This window comes from Trachurus trachurus (genome assembly GCF_905171665.1).
Source record: "Trachurus trachurus genome assembly, chromosome: 9".
NCBI lineage: Eukaryota > Metazoa > Chordata > Actinopteri > Carangiformes > Carangidae > Trachurus > Trachurus trachurus.
Window position 1 is genome coordinate 11,944,544 of NC_139895.1, and position 21,853 is coordinate 11,966,396.

Here is a 21,853-nt window from a genome sequence, read left to right on the forward strand (position 1 = left end):
AAAAACATTCCACTGATATCTGCTTTAAGATAACATTTTGGTAAAATTGTCGGTGCAAGCTATTTTTAGAACGGCGGAGCAGAGCCGCGAGCTGCTCAGAGCTACGCTACGGAGGCTCATGGGATTTCTTGGTTTCCCTCATCAAACTCATCAAATACACAATCCAACAACTCCAAAACGCTCTGGTGGACAAGTTGTGACCTGCACATTCACCACGCTATGAGATAATAACAGAACGTTACCAGACAGAGTTGTTTTAGAGGTAAATACAGAGACTGCTTGATGAAAAACTGCTCCTGAAGGCAACGCACATCAGCGGTTTTGCATGGATTTACCTCTAAAACAACTCTGTGTGGTAACGTTGTGTTATTATCTCATAGTGTGGTGAATGTGCAGGTCACAACTTGTCCACCAGAGCGTTTTGGAGTTGTTGGATTGTGTATTTGATGAGTTTGATGAGGGAAACCAAGAAATCCCATTAGCCTCCGTAGCGTAGCTCTGAGCAGCTCACCGCTCTGCTCCACCGTTCTAAAAATAGCTTGCACCGACAATTAAAGGTAACAAACCTACTGCTAAAACTATAGGGATTATGGCAATGGGCCAATTTGCCAAAATGTTGAACTATCACTTTAATTCGTCAGATTATCAATAAACAATTTGGTCTAAAACTATGACCAAGAACCAATCAAACTTCCCGAAAGACTAAAGGTGAAATCTGCAAAAAGATATTCAGCCAATCAGACACAGAAATGACTGAAATCCTCACAACTGAGGAGCAGGAAACTTCCTGATGGTAATTTTCTATGTATTGATTAATTGATAGACACACCACTAATCACATTCACCCTTTCACACACACACACATAGTCATACAGCTTGTTTACCTACATATTGAACTTGTTTTCAACCAATCACACACTGATGAGACATTGGTGGTAAATTTTGTGTTCGACATGAAGCCTGGAGGAGCCGGGGATCGAACCACCGATCTTCTGACTTCCTTCCTCTGAGCCACAGCGTCTCTTCATACTGTAGTTTCAGCTCTAAATATATACGTCCATCTGTCATTCAGCAGCATTATGGCCCTCATCATCATTAGGAGCAGCCGACTTCAGAGACGCCGAGTCTCTCTGCAGCGTCATTAGAGCTTCATTAGAGGAACCAGCTGAGAGACAAACTACCCATGATGCAGTGCAGCAGCACAGCCGACGACTGCTTTATGGAAACTAAACCTTCATCCAGTCTCTGTCCTCGATACAAACAACGGTAGATTTTACACTTAAAGACCAGGGATGTGATTGGCCAAGGACAAAAAAGCAGGAAATTATACGGACCTATAGCGCGACACGGCAACAGTGCAGCCATTACACACAATGACAAAATTTTGACACTTTATATTAAAAGTATATACACAAACAGAAAACAATTAATTTAAGGAGAAAAAAAAACTCAATAACAGCATGTCAATCAATAGGTGCAGATATTATTACAGTGTGTGTGTGTGAATATCACACACACTGTGACATAATCTTCATCATTTTGATCATTCAATGTGTCTGAGAGCGAGAGAGACAAGACAGAGAGAGCCAGTTATGGCAGGTGGAATTACCACTTGATACTGAACTTATTTAAAAGGAAAACAAACATGCAGTACTAGCTCCATTTTAATATTTAATGATGGAAAAAAGGTTCATGAACCATTGAGACCTTCCAGCCAGATGTGTGGTACCGCACATGTCTAATATTTTTTGTAGCTGCTTAAGTAAATAATACCATGGGGGCCATAATCCCTATAGTCATAGCAGTAGGTTCGTTACCTTTAATTGTCGGTGCAAGCTATTAGAACGGCGGAGCAGAGCCGTGAGCTGCTCAGAGCTACGCTACGGAGGCTAATGGGATTTCTACAACAACTCCAAGGTAAATTCATGCAAAACCACTGATGCGCATTCCAGTCGGAGGCAGTTTTTCAGCAAGCAGTCTCTGTATTTGCCTCTAAAACAACTCTGTCTGGTAACGTTGTGTTATTATCTCATAGCGTGGTGAATGTGCAGGTCAAAACTTGTCCACCAGAGCGTTTTGGAGTTGTTGGATTGTGTATTTGATGAGTTTGATGAGGGAAACCAAGAAATCCCATTAGCCTCCGTAGCGTAGCTCTGAGCAGCTCACAGCTCTGCTCCGCCATTCTAGAAATAGCTTGCACCGACAATTAAAGGTAACGAACCTACTCCTGAAACTATTGGGATTAATGGGCCAATTTGCCAAAATGTTGAACTATCCCTTTAACATGTGGATTAGAGTTAGGAAGAGATGTTTTTTATTTTCATGTAAAGACGCTGCAAACGTGCGCGAGAGCTAGAGATACACGGACCAAAAGAGCGAGCGACCAAAACAGGAACAGAGAGAAACCTTTGTGACAAACACTAAAACGCTGCTGAGCTCCAGACTGCAGCGACTCTTTCTTTGACTCAGCAGCGTTTCACCACCAAACGAACAATAAAACACCTTCCACACACAAAATTCCCAACATTTCTGAGTTTTCCGTGTCACGTATGTTTTATTTTGGTTTTTTTCCACCTGGCTGATTAATATATATGATATGTATGTACATGTACACACAAGACATGTAACTCGTCGTCGTGAGTTGAACTGAATCCATTGTATTGTTTGACCTTGCAGGTTGTTTCTGAGCTCATCTGTGTTGACATGAAACATCGGAAACAAAAAAAAAGACGAGAGAGAGAGAGATGAGTCTGTATGGGAAAGGAATGCCACACACACATACCACACACATACAAAACACAACCCCCCCCCACTCCCTCCCACACACACACACACACACCCTGGTCCACATCCATATCAGCAGCACTGACCACAGACACACACACACACACAAACTGACTGCAAAACACACACACACACACGCCGGGGGAGAGGATGAAACAAAGACGCACGGCTGCAAAATATGCACACGCGCACACACACTTGTGTAAATACAGTGCACAGACACACAAAGGCCTGTTGTTGTGCAGGACGGGTCAAACTCTTCTAACCTGTTTCTCAGCCTCAATCTGAGCTGCTGCTCTGATTTTAAGGAGCAGAAGCAGCTGAATTTGTCTTTTCTGATTATTTCAGAAACTAAAATTTTCACTTCACTTCGTCTCGTATCGAGGTCGTGAACCGCAGCGGAGGATGTTCAGACGAACGGTGGCTCAGAGGAGGTGAAACACAAACCACAGAGTCACAGCATTACAAGATCTTCTGATCACTCTGACGTCTTTTTTATGTCTTAAAGCTGTACAGAAAAGAAAGTTGAATTTGAGCCCACTGTGGGTCCTTAAATTAGTGTAATAACTCATCTATCAGACGTTGTAGGCCAAACTTTGTGCAAAATTCTATTTTTGAGTAAATCCGGGATGAAAGTGTGGTAATTGTTTTTCCCGCATTGGATAATGCAGGCGCACGGATTATACGTCAGCCTGTACACGATTCACCAGCCACTGATATTGGATCCGTCATCCGTCAATTAAACGTCTGAGACACGCACACACACACGGAGCTCGGGCTCGCCCCAAGCTTTGAATATCCCGCCCGCTCGATAACGACCAATCAAATTCGTTTTCCTCACTCGGGTAAACTCGTGTTGCAGCTCGTGACAACTCGGCGCGACAAACAGGACAAACGGCCATTTCTGTACACCTTTAAACTGTTTTAATTGTCTTAAATCATCTAAATTTCAGTATATTTTTGTCTGACAATCAATATAATGACAATAAAACTACTACTACAAAATAAAAAACTAATATTTTCACATGTAGCCTACTTGTCTTTTTTTGGGCCAAAAGATTGAACAAGTTTTTCTCTAGATTTCTCAGCATCGGGACTCTGCAGTGTCAACAGTCGGTTGAAAACATTCATCAATTAATCAATTAGTCTGTTGACAGAAATTTGCTCTTCAACAATTCTGACAGTCGTTTATTATTTGAAGTTATCCCCTTTGGACAAAATGGCTGCAGATTCTCACATTTTTTAGTTTTCTGTGTCTCCCTGGCATCAAACTGAGTGTCTTTGGTTTTTATCTACAGCTGCGACTAATGATTATTTTCATTATCAATAAAGAACTGAGACAATTTTTCTCAATCAAATTTCACAGAGACAGTTGTCAAGAGTCAAGTTTTTTGTTGTTGTTGAACAAACCACGGAAATAATCAACAGATTAGTCGAGGACGAAAATTAAAGATGCCCCGATTGATCGGCCGACAGTTATTATGGACCAGTTTTCATTATAAATACATGACTGGTGGATGGTAATCAATGATTCTAATCAGCAACGACCTTCAAACCGATCACCTGTGGTTAATCCTCGCTGTGCTCACACTCGTAAATGATCAATAGCTGTGTGTTTACATGTTATAATGATAAAAAACATGATCCCTGATGAAAATCTCAGTTTCTTTCCCAGTTATTGTCGGTGAATCAGACGACGTCATCAACTGATCGATCGTCTCCATGACACCGAATGTTCGGACACATTCTCTGATCAGTTTGACATTTTATTTAAAGCTCGTATTGATCTGTATAAAACCTGTTTCACTTCAGTTGAGTTACTTTTTATCTTCAGAGTCGTTGGGGTCAAACCGTCTCCACCCACTGTCGCTAATAAACCGCTTTAATCTGAAACTTAAAAAAAAAAAAAGCTCATCCCACAGCTGAGCTTCTATCAGGCCCAGAGTTGTGTAACGTAACACGTCGCACAACTTCACTTCAAACAAAACAGACGTGTGTGTGTCAATGTGTGTGCATGTGTCAATGTGTGTGTGTGTGTGTGTGTGTGTGTGTGTGTGTGTGTGTTTGGGAAAATCAAGTCATTTGTGCTGAGCTGCTGTTTCTTCGTGCTGCTGACTGATATCACTGTGGCACATGGTTGGTCCGGCTGCAGTGTTGATATGACACACACACACACACACACACACACACACACACAGACACACACACACACACACACAGACACACACACACACAGAGACACACACACACACACAGACAGAGACGGAGTTGAAGTTGCAGCAGCTGCAGCGTCAGCACTTTGAGCTCCAGTGACATGACAGGAAGAGAGAGAGAGAGAGAGAGAGGCAGCAGCAGCAGATGGACGAACAGACGATAAGAAAACAGTGAGAGAGAGAGAGAAGGCGACGGCTCCTGTCTGATCTCCGGCCGCTGGACGTTGCTGCAGCACCGGACCGAGCGCACAAGTGCACAGAGCGCTGCAGGTGTTGGTGCAAATGTCTGATAATTACTGTAATTACAGTGAATGTGTTGGTTCGGCTCCGTGTTACGAAGGTCGAGGACCGACGTTCAGTCTCAGATCAACTCCAGGTGCAGGGACGAGACAATAATCCTTAAAGTTCCTCCTCAGACATGTTTAATCTAATATATATTAACATAATTTAATACATATTTTTGTTTAACTCTGGTTTCCCACAAAAAATAAAATCTTTTCTACACTCAGTCCTATTCCTCATTCATGCTCCTATCAACATGGGTTGGAAATATTCCCCTACAACGTGCAACACCAACACTACTCTAGTGCAATATGTCATCGTGTGCATCATAATGTATTGATATCAGATGACTTAAACTGTAATTTTCTGACTTCATCTGTATCTATCAATCAATCTATATCAATCAATCTATCTATCTATCACACATGGAAAAAATGTAAAAACGTGGGACTGGTGTGTAAATTAGCAACAAGATGTAACATGAGCGAACATAAACTGCATCAAAGTGTTTTTTTTAGGGTTGTGATACATGAACACAAGATTAAACTCTCTCTGTTGACGCGTGAGTTCATTATGTTTATGTCATGTCATTATGGTCAAATGCCTTCATGGTGTGTGTATGTTGTCTTATGTTATAAAATGTCTGTATATTGTAAAACATTAACTTTACATATTAATTAAATGTATTGTATTGTTAGCCCAAGATTGAATGGAATATAAGATGGACGCATAATTTTAAAATAATTTACTGATGGTGGAAATACTGACAATAATGCACCTCTTTTAGTTGTTTTTGCAGCCATCTTGCTGGTGTGCCCAGTGCATCCTGGGAAATCTGTCATGTCACATGGTCCTGAAAACTCTCTGTCTGAAAGCCTAACTGACTGTCCGATGGGAACAAGCTGTGAATATTAACATATCATCATACCTTGTGCATGAATGCGCTTTATAAATAAAGTTTTGAATTGAACTGAATTGAATTCAATCACATTGATGTAATGAACTTTAATGTCACATGATCCAACAGTCGAAACAATCTCAGGTGACGACGACGCCCTTTCACATCATCCTATAGTTTAGTTGTTTTGAGTCACTTTGAACTTTAACATTTTAATATTTTCATGTATTTTTTTAAGGATCACGAAGGAAACAGGAAGTGCTATGTGGTGAGAGTTAATGAGCTTTGAGTCGATACTTAAATCGTTTTATCGCCTATAAAAAGCATCAGACAAAAGGAAGAATAGATTTTCTCAGCCGACACTGGAGGAGATAAAAGAGTTGGAAGAGTCTGAATGTTTCTCAGGTGAAACAGCTTCTTGCACGTTTTTAGAAACTGTGACATGTGACGGTGAAAATGAAAAAATAAAAAATCTGTTTTGCAGGTTTTTATCTCACACAAACCAGGGAGCGAGTCAGCTGACAGGAGTGTGAGTGACTGAAAGCTGCTGAGTGTGTGTGTGTGTGTGTGTGTGTGTGTGTGTGTGTGTGTGTGTGTGTGTGTTTTACTATCAGTGACTCAGCATAACTCATCTCTTAAAAGTGAAGACACAGACACAACTTTCCTCAGGAACAGGACAGAGTCAGGTGATGCTGCTGCTTCTGCCTCACAGGTTCAGGTTATCTGATGAGGGAGTGTGTGTGTGAGAGAGAGTTCAGGATAAAAAAAAAAGTGTTTTTAAAAGACGTCAGAGAGGTGGGAGTGGGATTCAGAGAGAAGTTTTTACTATGTTAAACACTGACCTAACATTAGACTCACTGTTTAACATCCCAGACAGATTAACAGGAAATAGAAAGTTGCTCCTATTGCTCATCCTCGTACTGGAGACGAGGAAGATGAGTCCACCCACTGTTCATCAATGGGAAGTAAAATCAGATGGATTCCTGTAACAGTGTGACCCCCATGACTATAAAACCTCTGTCTTTCTTGTAATTAGCATTTTGCAAGTTAAGTTAAAGGGATAGTTCAACATTTTTGGCAAATTGGCCCATTGCCATAATCCCTATAGTCATAGCAGTAGGTTCATTGCCTTTTTACAGAGTTGTTTTAGAGGTTAAACCTTTACCTCTAAAACAACTCTGTCTCATAACGTTCTGTTATCATCTCATTGCGTGGTGAATGTGCAGGTCACAACTTGTCCACCAGAGCGTTTTGGAGTTGTTAGATTGTGTATTTGATGAGTTTCATGAGGGAAACCAAGAAATCCCATGAGCCTCCGTAGCGTAGCTCTGAGCAGCTCGCGGCTCTGCTCCGCCGTTCTAAAAATAGCTTGCACCGACAATTAAAGGTATCAAACCTACTGCTAAAACTATAGGGATTATGGCAATGGGCCAATTTGCCAAAATGTTGAACTATCCCTTTAAAGAACAAGCTTGTTTCATGCAAGACTCCCCAATAAAAATCACTTTATCCTCAATTTTATATATTTTTCAGTAAAAATAAATAATAAATGTCACTAACGCAAATATCTATCAATCAATCTGAACCAATGAGCTGCATGAAGCTGCACGAGAGTCTCTAAACAGAACAATGCTGCAAAACTTCCTGTTTCCCCCCCAAAATATTCCTAAACAGCTCTTCTTTGTTAATAATTTAGAGACAAATCTGACAATAATGTTTCCAACAGCGAGTCCAGTTATCTGAAATATTCCTGTTTGGCCAGTCTTCCTCCTCCTCCTCCTCCTCCTCCTCATGTGTGTGTGTTTTTTTTGTCTCAGCTACACTGGCACACCTCCAGCCCTAATGTGAATTGTTGCATAACCTTTCTGAACGCTTTCTGAAAAGAAAAGCGTGAGTGTTTCTTCTTCTTCTTCGTCCTCTTCTTCTACTAGCGCCACAAAAAGACTGTGTGAAGTGTTTCGCTGCCAAGAGCGACTGAAACCGACGACGGTCCTTCCCTCCCTCGACGACAGTCACAACAACAACACACAAAAAAAGGACAAAAAGAAAAAACAAGGACAGATGGGAAGAGGCTGAAACAAAAGGGAAGTGGAGGTGGAGATGGAGGACGGAGAGAGAGAGAGAGAGAGAGAGAGAGAGAGAGAGAGAGAGAGAGAGAGAGAGAGAGAGAGAGAGAGAGAGAGAGAGAGAGAGAGAGACACACCCACAGTAGAGAAAGGAGGAGTGGAGATTCAGGTCTGGGCTGTGACGACCTTATCGGGCTGAGATTGGCTAATCTGTCACTCTGAGCTGAGAGACTCTGCTTTCTACACTTCACATAGTGGATTTACTTTTATAACTACTTCCTAAACAGGCTGGTCTTTTATTTATTCATTCATTTATTTATCAATCATCATGGACAACACACGTAGGCGTCGTTAAAACGAATTAAAGTGCAACAAATGTGACTTTATATAGGACTGAATGGACTTCAAGGAAAACACATACACATGTGATACTGACTGAAAACAGCGTGAAATAGGTTTAAAAATGGACAATTAAAGCAGAAATAAATAAATAAGAAGATTGATAGAAAAGAATGAGAGTGAGAAATAAAAATATTAACTTAAGTAACACACACACACAGAGTTAGGATCTAGGTCAGAGGTCGACGTCAGGTTCAGGTTACAATAAGAGTTAAGACAAGTCGGCTGAGGAAGGAATGTTGTTTAATATATATATGTGTGTGTGTGTGTCTGTATGTGTGTGTGTGTGTATGTGTATGTGTGTGTGTGTCTATAAGCTTTGTCTCATTAAGAAAGGCAGCAGTGTGTGTGTGTGTGTGTGTGTGTGTGTGTGTGTGTGTGTGTGTGTGTGTGTGTGTGTGTGTGTGTGTGTGTGTGTGTGTGTGTGTTAGAGTACAAAGGTCGTGGAGGTCAATCTCTCAGATCACATGACAAAGCGAACTGTTCAGTTTTGATTGAATGAAGAGAAAACAGAGGAGGGAGGGGCTGCATGACTGACACACACACACACACACACACACACACACACACGTGTCCCATTACACAACACTAACACACAACGCTACACTCTAATGCGACGACAGGTTTGACTGCAGCCTCTTAACAGTCGAACAACGGTCATTAAACTGAAACACACTGAGTGAGTGGGTGGGTGTGTGTGATGGAGGGTGGGGCCGCGCTGATAAGTTTCACCAAACACTGATAAAGAGCAGACAATGCTCAGACGTCGTGACAACCACAAAAAAAAAAAAAAAAACACATCGAGCTGGTCTTGAGCGTCGCAGCCAATTAAAACAATTATCCTTAATTACTGCAGTTTGTGGTTCACACACACCAAAACAAAACAAACAGAAGAAGCCGTTGAATAATAACACAACGGCAGCGTGTGTGGTTTATTTTTAGGGAAACACTCACGGACTCAGAGCGGCACCCAAGTTTGTACCTTTAAAGATATTTATGCTTAAAGCAGAAGTGAGTGGTCCGGTCGTTTTGGCTAATGCTGCGTTCCAGGCAGGCTTTTGAAACCGTAAATTACAGCTTCAAGTCACAACTTACGACTTTGTAGCGTTCCAGGCAACCCACTCATGTTTTTCCGACCTGTTTTACCGGTGAAAGTCACTATAACGGCCACTCGTAACTTCCGACCCATGAACTCGTACCAGATCGAACTGGTATGACTTCACAGGTCGGAAAAACACGAGTTACGAGTTTCCTTGAACGCACCATAACAGTCCTCGTCCCTACGTCACCACATTCACGGCGTCCCTTGGCTGCACACACAGCCCTGCATGCCGTTCTCTCTCCTCATTGGATAAAAACTGTAGGATACGAGAAATGTTTTCTCCTCGGCTTAGAGCAGAGCAGAGTGACTGAGAGACCTGTGTTTCGGTCCAAACACTCCATGTAAGTGATTGCTGTCGGAAGATATAACTATTTAAGACTTATATTAACACAAATATATCACTTACTTCTGCTTTAAAGACATTAAAAATTAAAAACTACACAGATTTTACTCATAAAAAAGAAAAACTATTAAAACAGCAACTTTGAATTTAAATTTATGCATCAGTGATTTGAATGGAGCGCTGTTTGTGGGCTCCGTGATCAATAAAGTTGCAGAGGTGGAACCAGGAAGGATCACTAGTTTTAGATTTTGTGTCGATTTTTAGATTAAATTCACTATTTCAAACGACGACTTGTTTGTTCTTTATCAATAAAATAAAAGAAAAGAAAACTGATGTGTTTTTCCACTTGAAAAGAACAAAAAGCTTTAGCCTACAACTTTATTTGACCGACACGTTTCGGCTCATCAGCCTTCATCAGGGTCGTTGTGTTTTTCCACTTGGGCTTAAACTCAGTAGTGTTGTTACCAAAGCAACATCCAGAAATGTAGCATACCACAGTATAACAGTATAACAGTATAACAGTATAACAGTATACTACACCTCCCGAGGGCTCAACATGTGACACGTCTGCTCTCCGAGGTCGTCATGTGACTTCACCCGATGTCCATGAGTTTAAAACCTCATGACAGTTTTGCTTTATATAATTTTTTACAACTGCACCAACCATTATTTCACTTTTCATATGTTAACGTTGTATATAAATAAAGTTTTTTCATTGTTCTGTGACATCTGCTGTTACTATTTACGGCGATGTCATTAAAATTTAATCGCATCTAATAAGTTCACTTCATAGTCGGTCGAAAAGGTCGCGTCATGTTGACTGGATAGGCTGCTGAGCGCACACACACACACACACACACACAGTGAAGCAGAAATGTCAGACTATACAGTATTGATGACTGTCTCTATTATTATTATTATTATTATAACAAGAGATGGGTACAGACACCTGGTGATAGACAGGTCCCATAGTATTGATGAGATGTGAGTTTATCTGCACTGGAGGAATCAATAAAGTATGTAAAACCACTGATAAAGAAAATGTATTGTAGTGAATCAATGTGTATAAGATTTGTTTTACATTTCCAAATTTGTTCAGAACAAAGCTGCTGGAAAATGTTAATTAGATTGCGATCAATTGAAAGAGCAACAGTTAATTCTGATCTACAAATTAACAAAAAAGAAAAGTACCAATGTGACTTCTATTAAAAAGCCGGATCAATGATCAGTATTGATAAACAATAGTTGTACTATTAAAGCCTAAATCTCTAACTCTGGAGGAGTTTTTTAATGTAAAACGAGAGAAAACATAGATTTTGCAACTTGTTGTGAATGAAACATCGATTTACTACGACTTTGTTTGATTTTTCTTTTCTTTTTTTGTGAATGAATTTAAAGACACGGTGTATAAGAGGGTTTAACTTCCAGATCCTCTGTGAACACATGGAGGTAAACTGTCAGAACACATATATATTTATACAGTATATCTATACACACACACACACACACACATATATACACATATATATTTATACAGTATACATATATACGTAACTTTGGCTCTTGAACACACCCCTGCAGGTCCTTCACTAAGTAAACAAACGCACTACACACCCTCTTTATACTACAAGTGCCTCTCAAGACGTATAGACACAGGTATCCATTATCCATTACTATGGTCTGGGAGGGGCAACTGGACCTTTGCCCTCCTCCTCCTCCTCCTCCTTATCTGCTCTCTTCACATTATGAGTTTTATAACAGCACATTTTACAGCGTTGGATCAAAGAGGCTCCGCCCACTTCTCCGTGGTGCACACACACACACACACAGATCTTAAAGACACTTAGAGACAAGTGTTGCAATAATAGGACGTCACACAGCTCAACTATAGGTTTGATTTTCCTCTCACAGGAACATTAACTTGGTGTTTTTAAGGTTATAGGTTCTTATGGTTTTAACAAGTAAATCAGGTTTTTGCTCAAGTCAATACAGCTGAGAAACGAGAGTGTCACAATAGTTAACGCAACTTAAATAAACACACAGAGTTTATCACACCGGCAACGTTAACCCTAACCCTTTTGAATGATCTGAGTAAAAAAGTCAAGTCCACACTACAGTCATTTAGTCTTTAAGTTATTCTAACTCCAGTACCAGCACAAGTACACTACATTCAATCTGTATGTGTTAGCAGGACTTATCATTTCTATTCAATCTTTTACTTGTTTTGTTAGTAAAATAAAGTTCACAATGAAAAATTAGTACACAGGAACAATTAATCAAGCTGTGTATAACATATGGGACTATGATTGATTCTTACTCCTGGTTTGTTTATACTCATTATTTGCTCAGCTATGCGGCGCTCTGTGGTCAGACTACATCAGAATAACATATTATCATAAAAATACGCTGCTTTTTCAGTTATTCATATTCCTGCTCACACACTTCGCTCTTGGGATGCACCACAACTCTTTTTTTTTTCCCACCGATACCCAACAACATTTTTAATAGTTTATATACACAGCTGAGGTTATGAAAAGCAGAGATGGAGTGATTAAAGATGAATGTAACATTAAAGCTCTGTCTCTGACTAAACATAATAATATAACCAACGTCACTACTGTTGTAATCACAACCAAAAAAAATCAACATTTGTCATTGTTTCAAATCAACTCGGGGGCAAACGGACTGAAATTTAGCAAAATCAACGTTGGCTGATTATAACCGGCTCTAGTTATGTTGTTATCGGACTTACAGTATCTGTGTATTTTGGTCGATATTGAGTCGTTAACTATCTGTACCGATAGTTATCGTGCATCCTTACTCGGCTCTGTCGCCTGTTTCTGGGTTCGACTCCAGCCTCCTCCCACAGAACAAACACATGCACATCAGGGATACGATATTACTGAGATATTAAAGGACAATTCCGGGTAAATTCAATCTAGTTTCCTAATATTTTAGGTCTACAAGAAGGATTCGGAAGAAGCGGACATGTTTGTAAACGGAGAGCTCATACAAAGTCTCGCACAAGAGTCAAGCTGACGGCTAACTATGTTTACAGGTTTACAGCTCGTCTGAAGCTCCCGTTTGTTTTATCAACTCAGAGCCACAACGTCTTTGTAGCAGTGAGAGCACGTCTGGATGTTGTTTATTCTGCCTGTACACATACTGAGAGCGTCAACTTGACTCTCGCGCGAGACTTCGTGAGACTTTGTATTACAGAAATGCTGTCCACTCCCATTCATCGCTGCAACTACTGCAAAACAGGAGCAATTAAAAAGAAAATCTTCAGAATCCATCATTTAGACCTAAAATTTTTGGAAACTAGTAGAGCGCCAGGTTGAATTTGCCCGGAATTGTCCTTTAAAAACATTGCAATATGCTGCGATTTATTTGCTTTTTTCAACTGCAAGTGACCTCTCCAAATGAAAACTTTGTTAACCTCTGTTGTTTCTAATAAGATAAACCTCCAAGTCTGTTCAGATGGATTTTTGCCACGCGCCCCCTCGCCATCCCATAACGGCTGGGACCCGGCTGCTCCTGATCAGTACAGCCAGCGTTCGGCTGCATGTTCAGTCTCTAACTCAGTTTCTCTGTCATGTCTTGTAGTTTATCAATGTGTCTCTTTGTGCAGGGAGACTTTATGTTACTTCCCATCATGCATCACTGCACGACTGAAACTTAAAGCAGAAGTGAGTGATCCGGTCGTTTTCGCTAATGCTGCGCTCCAGGCAGGCTTTTGAAATCGTAAATTACAGCTTCAAGTCACAACTTACGACTTTGTAGCGTTCCAGGCAACCCACTCGTGTTTTTCCGACCTGTTTTACCGGTGAAAGTCACTATAACGGCCACTCGTAACTTCCGACCGGTGAACTCGTACCAGATCGAACTGGTACCACTTCACGGTCGGAAAAATACGAGTTTCCTTGAACGCACCATAACAGTCCTCGTCGCTACGTCACCACATTCACGGCGTTCCTTGGCTGCACACACAGCCCTGCATGCCGTTCTCTCTCCTCATTGGATAAAAACTGTAGGATACGATAAATGTTTTCTCTTCGGCTCAGAGCAGAGCAGAGTGACTGAGAGACCCGTGTTTCGGTCCAAACACTCTATGTAAGTGATTGCTGTCGGAAGATATAACTATTTAAGACTTATATAAACACAAATATATCACTCACTTCTGCTTTAATGTCCGAGTTCAAATACTAAAATAAAGACTTAAAAACTTAAACTGATCACATGAAGCTGCTGACAGGAGATCGTCCTCCTTTCAGCCTGAGTGAGGATGTTCATCATGACGACGCTGCTGCGGCTTTTATTTCTGGTGTGTGTTTATGTGTGTGTGTGTGTGTGTGTGTGTGTGTGTGTGTGTGTGTGTGTGTGTGTCTGTCTAACCACCAGTGATGATGATGAGAGGCGCCGAGCTCCGTCTTCACTCCTCCGTCCTGACTGTGTTCACAGCGACCGAGCGTTTTCTCATCATTACTTAAAGAGTAAATCTCTCTGCCAAGTAGAGAGAAGCTCTCAGTGTGTGTGTGTGTGTGTGTGTGTGTCTCTGTGTGTGTGTGTAACGCAGCTTGATGCCAAACCCTCCCCGCTCCGTCAGCCAAGATGAGCCGCAGAGACGTTTCTTGGCCAAATGTCACACACACAGCGCCGTGCACCTCCACCGCCACCACGGCGACGACACCTCGAAAGCCGATTTACAGCAGCTGATCTGGGACCAGCGTGAAGTGACAGACAGCGCCGTGAACTCACTATAAGAGACGGTTCAGTGGGGGTGGGAATCTTTTACTATCTCACGATTAGATTTGATTCTGAGTTTTGGGGCTACGATTCGATTCAAAATCGATTTTCGATTCAAAACGATTTGATTCATAATGATTTCTGCTTCAGTCTATCGGTGTGCAAAGGATCCTCATGATCTACTCCAGTCTGCTTTGCAAGACAGAATGACTAAAGTGTCTTTTTCACATTTATTGAGTTCTAAACATGTATCCATGATTAGATGGAATTGTTGAAACTGTTGCATAAAAGCAACATCACATATTGCTTAAGTAACAAAATTAAAAGTGCCTCTTTATTAAAAAAAAATAGTGCAGTTAAACATGCTGCCTTTTAAATTCTAAGGAAATGGAGGCCGACAGCCAGCAGATTTGTTTCATTATTATTATTTTTTTTAATCAATTTTGGGACATTTTATATCGATTCTGAATCCTTTTAAATGAGAATTGCGATTCTTATGTGAATCGATTTTTTGGCACACCCCTACGGTTCAGACGGGTTTCTGTGAAGTTTTACCTTCATTCAGATGTTAATGCTACAACAGAGACACAAAGCTGAATGCTTCACTCCTCAGTGTGTGTGTGTGTGTGTGTGTGTGAGTGTGAGTGTGAGAGAGAGAGAGAGAGAGAGAGAGAGAGAGAGAGAGAGAGAGAGAGAGAGAGAGAGAGTGTGTGTGTGTGTGTGTGTGTGTGTGTGTGTGTGTGTGTGTGTGTGTGTGTGTGTGTGTGTGTGTGTGTGTGTGTGTGTGTGTGTGTGTGTGTGTGTGTGTGTGTGTGTGTGTGTGTGTGTGTGTGTGTGAGAGAGTGTCTACTGTCTGTGACCTTGAGACGAGATGCCTGAGAAAGGAAAAATACATCCCTGCGGGGGATGGCGTCAGTGTGTGCACGTCCTCCTGAGACAGGGCAGTGTGTGTGTGTATGTGTGTGTGTTTGCTTTTCTGAATGTGAGTGTGGAAAGAGGAAAAGCAGCGAAGGAATAGAGAAGTAAAACAGGGAAGTGTTTTTTGAAATCACTAAAATACTGACTGTGTTTTTTTTTTTGTTTTTTTTTTTACTTCTTACGGGGTTCGTTTTGTTTCTGGTGAACAGAGTAACCGTCGTTTCTGAACTTCTGAGCTCCGGTTGTTTTAACGTGACCTCACAGGCTGAAGAGTAGTAAACAACAAAGACTGGTCTGGTTTCACCTCCTCCACTGAGAAAACACATCTAAAACGAATATCAAATACCAAAAACACGAGGAGGAGGAGGAGGCTGCACAGCAATGAATGACATGTGAATGCTGCTACTGTTCTACCATAATTTCCTGTGAAGGATTATTAAAGTATCTATCTATCTATCTATCTATCTATCTATCTATCACATCAGTAACCACGGTTGTGGGTTGTGTCGTGTGGCGTCGGCTTAAACCTCCAACCTCCACCTGCCTGCTGTCAAAACAATAGTTTGTGTTGCAGCAGAGAGGATAAAACCTCTGCGAAGACGGAGATCTGTTTCCACCTAAGAAAACAGTGAAAGGTCGAACTCTCCTGCTCAGATTGCTCACTAACCCAAACCAAACACAACACACCCTGCTGCTGCTGCTGCTTTTTTCTCTATGAAATGTTACAAAATAGTGACAAATCGCCGGCGCTGTAACTTTCCCAGACGTCCTCGAATGTTTTGTTTTGACTGAGGAAAAAAAAGCCCCAAAAGCACAGATGTGAGAATCTGCTGGCTGGCATCAAAAATATTTTTCAAAACCCAACTAATTTCATATGATCTTGAGTCAACTAACACTGGCCTGTCTCCATCACACGTGTCATGGCTAAATGAGGTGATGTAACAAAACAAGGAGGAAAAAAGCCCTGACTCATGGTGACACACAAGCCAAACAACTGGGAGAAAGAACCACAGTGTGACAGGTACTACACGGTTTAAAACAATGAGCTTCAATGACAGATAGCTTCAACGACGACACACACACACTTCCATCTACTGAAGGTCTACTTCCTGTTGCATCATGTGTGTCTGAATGGTTACTAAAGCTTCCTACAACCACTTTATTGTTTCAAATCAACTCAGGGGGCAAACTGGCTTTAGCAAGGGCGTAACTTTGTAGTTGAACATTTAAATAGGTTCTTAAATGGCTATTTCGCTTCAGTTTCTATTCTATATCTGTGTTTTTTATGGCTAAATTGAGAAATTCTAGCACTTTGTTGTGTTTATAATATTAAACATTCATTATCAGTCATTATGATATGATACTGGGGAGGTTGTAGTGTCTGGTTTGGATTATTCAGTGGGTTGCAACCCCAAATAAATGACACCTATGGGCTCTAGTAATGTCATTATTGGACTTATCTGTATATTTTGGCCAATGGACGTTTCTGCCCCTCATCCAAGTGGCTTCATCAGTTCATGTAGACTAGACTGGCTAAACGAACTGTTGTTGTTGCTGTCTGATTATAACTGGCTCTAGTAATGTCATAATTGGACTTATCTGTATATATCTTGGCCCATAATCATTGGCTGATATCTGGATGATAATGTCGCCTGTTTCTGGAAAAATACAACTGTTGTTGTATCTTCAAAAATCAACATTTGCTATCAACTCAGGGGGCAAACTGACTGGAAATGAGAGAAATCAAGGCCAATGTTGGCTGATATTTCACTTCAGTTTCTATTCTATAGGCTATCTCTATTTTTTTACTGCTAAATTGAGAAATTCTACCTGGCTGGTAACTGGCTGTTGTAATGTCATAATCGGACTTATCTGTATATTTTGGCCCATAATCTTTGGCCGATGTCGCCTGTTTATGGAAAACTAAAACTAACTGTTGTTGTATCTTCAAAAATCAACATTTTCTATAGTTTCAAATCAACTCGGGAGGCAAACTGACTGAAAATGAGAGAAATCAAGGCAACATTGACTGATTATAACCGGCTCTAGTAGGGTCATTATTGGACTTATCTGTAGATATTTTGGCTGATAATCATTGGCAGATATCTGGATGATGTATTGTCGCCTGTTTCTGGAAAACTGTTGTTGTATCTTCAAAAATCTACATTTTCTATAGTTTCAAATCAACTCAGGGGGCAAACAGACTGAAAATGAGAGAAATCAAGGCCAATGTTGGCTCCATGATTATAACCGGCTCTAGTAGGGTCATTATTGGACTTATCTGTATATTTTGGCTGATTTGGCCGATATCTGGACGATATAATGTCGCCTGTTTCTGGAAAACTGTTGTTGTATCTTCAAAAATCAACATTTTCTATAGTTTCAAATCAACTCGGGAGGCAAACGGACTGAAAATTAGTGAAATCAAGGCAACATTGACTGATTATAATCGGCTCTAGTAGGGTCATTATGGGACTTATCTGTATATTTCTGGCTGATAGCCTAATCATTGGCAGATATCTGGACGATATAATGTCGCCTGTTTCTGGAAAACTGTTCAAAAATCAACATTTTCTATAGTTTCAAATCAACTCAGGGGGCAAACAGACTGAAAATGAGAGAAATCAAGGCCAATGTTGGCTCCATATGATTATAACCGGCTCTAGTAATGTCATTATGGGACTTATCTGTATATTTTGGCCGATATCTGGATGATAAAGTCGCCTGTTTCTAGAAAACTAAAACAAACTGTTGCTGTTGTGTGATTTGCCACCAACCTTTCTTGAACTCCTCCAGCATGGAGTCCAGCTTGGTGTCGTGGAAGACGAAGTGGACCGGGTGGTTGTAGAACTTGGTGATGGTCTTCAGCGTGGTGCAGTCGTCCGGGTCCACGAAGGCCAAGTCCTTGACGAACAGGATGTCCACGATGTTGGACCTCTCGTCCTCGTACACGGGGATGCGCGTGTACCCGCTCTCCATGATCTCGGACATGGTGTTGAAGTCCAGCACGGCGTCGCTGTGGATCATGAAGCAGTTGCCGGTCGCCGTCATCACGTCCTCCACCGTCTTGGTGCGCAGCTCCAGCGCGCCCTGGATCATGTTGAGCTCCTCCTTCACCAGGTCGTTGTAGGGCTCGGTCACCTTCAGCATCTCCACCAGCTTCTCGCGGTTGTACACGGTGCCGATCTCCTGGCCCAGCACGCAGTCCAGCAGCTTGCTGATGGGCCACGACAGCGGGAAGGTGAGCAGCATGAACAGCTTGGTGACCATGATGGTGTTGGCGCCGACGGCCAGCCCGTGGCGCGAACACAGCGCCTGCGGGACGATCTCTCCGAAGATGACGATGCCGATGGTGGAGGCGACCACCGCGCCCAGCCCCGAGCCGATGAGGTCGTCCAGCAGGATGGTGAGGGTCGTGTTCACCAGCACGTTTCCCAGCAGCAGCGAGCACAGCAGGTAGTTGCCCTTCCTGCGGATGGGCTCGATCTTGCGCGCGTACTTCTTCTCCTTGTCGGTGCCGCAGCTCTGCACGATGCGCAGCTCCATGGGGTCCAGCGCCATCAGACCCAGGTTGAGCCCGCTGAACATGCCGGACAGCACCAGCAGGAAGGAGATGAGGATCACCTGCAGCCAGATGGGCAGCAGCGACTTCTTCTCCTCCACCACCCGCAGCCGGCCGTCCTTCTCGTCCAGCGGGAACCACCTCTCCTCCTCCGCGGCGCCGCTGGTGTCGCGGACGCACAAGAGGAACACCTTCACCACTTCGCTCTTGCGGAGCTGCTTGATCTGGAACATGACCACCCCGGAGGTGTTGTGGTTGGTTACCACCATTGTTGGCGACCTCAACAGTATATCCTTAGTGTGTTCGGCACAAGTCCTGTTCAAGGGGAGGAGGACAGACCCGGAATCGTCGTCCTCTTTGTCGCTGGAGTACAGCTCGGCGAACTTGATGAGCGACGAGCTGTTCGGCAGCAAGTGGAGCCCGTAGAACCTGAAGGAGACGTTGTTGCCCTCGGTCACCTGAATCACCCCGGTCTCGGTGGTCCCGGCGGGTCTGTCGCTCGTCTCCAGCCGCATGCCGAGGATCCGGGGGGCGGCTCTCGACTCCGAAACCGCCGCCTCGGCCTGACCGCCCGCGTAAAAGCAAGAAAAGACGAATAAAGTTAGCGTAAACCCCCGTCCAGTCACATCTATCGCCATGTTTGTTTCGCTCTCTGCGAGTGCGAACGGGGGGGAACTGACGTCACCTACTCGTCTCTCCTCCACTCGGCCTCATTTGCATAAACCCTCATCCTGGACGCGCAGCCAATCAGCGGCCGAGACGTCACGAGAAAACTTTGACCGAGCCCCTTTAGTTTTAGTTTTTAAGGTAGACCGGTAGAGTTTGTCTCTCTTAAGGTCGACCGGGCGGATTGTAAAATTACACTGACATTGATTTTTTTTTTTTTTTCTTTCTTTCTTTCTTTTTTTTAACTGTGATTCATTTTTGACGACTCCGTCTCCTACCACAGGGGCAGAAACTTAATGTTAGGGCTTTTATTCACCCTCGACTATGGAGGCCAATATTTACCCCGTCAACCACAAATAAACTGTAGGCTACACTAAAGCTGCAATGATAACATGATGAACTGATAAAAATGGAAATGTAGATTTGTTTTATGGTCCAAATGCTTAAAAATACCACAAGTTATCAAATTAGGGAGAAAAAGCTAGTTCCCAGTTTCAAAATATGAATGAAAAGAACACTTTTCAGTTTTTTTCTGACTTTCTATCAGCTACAATAAATAGTCAAATGATTATTAAAGAAAATAATGAAATGAAAATAATGACATAATGTGACCTTAGGATGTTGCCAGGTTTGACAGGCTTGTAATCCATCATTGGAGATATTATTGTCCTCCTATTAAATAAAAACAAGTAGCTATACAACAACAAAACAATCAGCAAAAAGAGAAACAAAGCAATAGAAAATATTTTATTCATCTATTTTTTGAAAAAGCTACACAATTCAAATTGAGAAATATAACATTAAATTTCAATAAATATTATTTAATCTAATATAATCTTTTGTCCTGCAGGTCTACATGGGATTTAACAGGGTGTATTTTATCAAACTGAGCTACAAACATGTTTGTATATGAGAAGAAATCAGATTAAATGATACAACTGTATTTTGCACCGTTGAATTTTATAGCCTGGGTCCTTTTTTTTTCAAGTCAGAAAGAACATATTAATAAATCTGCTTTCCATGAGACATAGGTTCACATTTAGCATATTAAATAAGTCAGATAACTATGCAGCATTCTGCTCACAAGTAATTGAGACATCTACAAGTGGTGTAGTAGGCCTATTTATTAATAAGAGCTTCATATTTGCTTTTGTTGAACTAAAAATAAGCAGCACTTACATGTAAAATACAGAAACAATCTATGAAATCCTCGCTATGTGCAGGTCGTCGTTGTTGGTGTTGTAAACTCAATTCCAGGTGTCTAAAAATAACCCAAACTCTCAGAAAAAATACTATGGACATGACCTGAGTGTCCTCAAACGTAGCCGAGGCCCAGTACGACAGGGTTCACTTTCATCCTAATGGTGGCTGCATGGTGGGGGGTGAAAAAGAAGTCACTTATTTATTCATCCTCTTAACTAATAACACAGTGGTCATCAATGAAGTAACAGCATCAAAACCAGTTAGATACATTACATCAAACCTGATTAACGTGCAATGGAAAATTAGCATAAGACAAGTATGATGAGTTACAAAGAGCAGAGGAAAACGACAGTGACTGATCCTGGTGCCTGTTTGTCTGTGAAGCTCAGAATCGATGCACAAGGTTAAGAAAAGAGTCAAATGTGGAAGAAAGAGAGTTGAAAGATGAAGAACAGTCCGAGTGAAAAGAATCAAACAACTCACTGGGTTCAGTCCTATCAGTCTATGGTTCAGTCTGAATGTTTTACTGAGGACAGAGTTCCCTCTAGTGGTCAAACCATGGACGGTGCAGAGAGAGACACAAGTTCAGCATCTCCACACAGTGTTACTGTAGAGAGGCTCAGAAGTGTGATATATGGATATATGGTGGATTACAGACCCATTATTATTGT

The 21,853-nt window shown here is 41.8% G+C and overlaps 1 protein-coding gene across 1 annotated transcript in view; it reads right to left on the minus strand.

Moving 5' to 3' along the window:
• Positions 1 to 19,957, minus strand: part of LOC310990866 (metal transporter CNNM4) — a 64,924-nt gene extending 44,967 nt beyond the window's left edge. The window contains exon 1 of the mRNA XM_083978396.1: positions 18,529 to 19,957. Within this exon, the coding sequence (XP_083834522.1) occupies positions 18,529 to 19,951 (1,423 nt within the window). The 5' untranslated portion in view covers positions 19,952 to 19,957. The remainder of the gene's footprint in view (positions 1 to 18,528) is intronic.
• Positions 19,958 to 21,853: the final 1,896 nt, after the last annotated feature.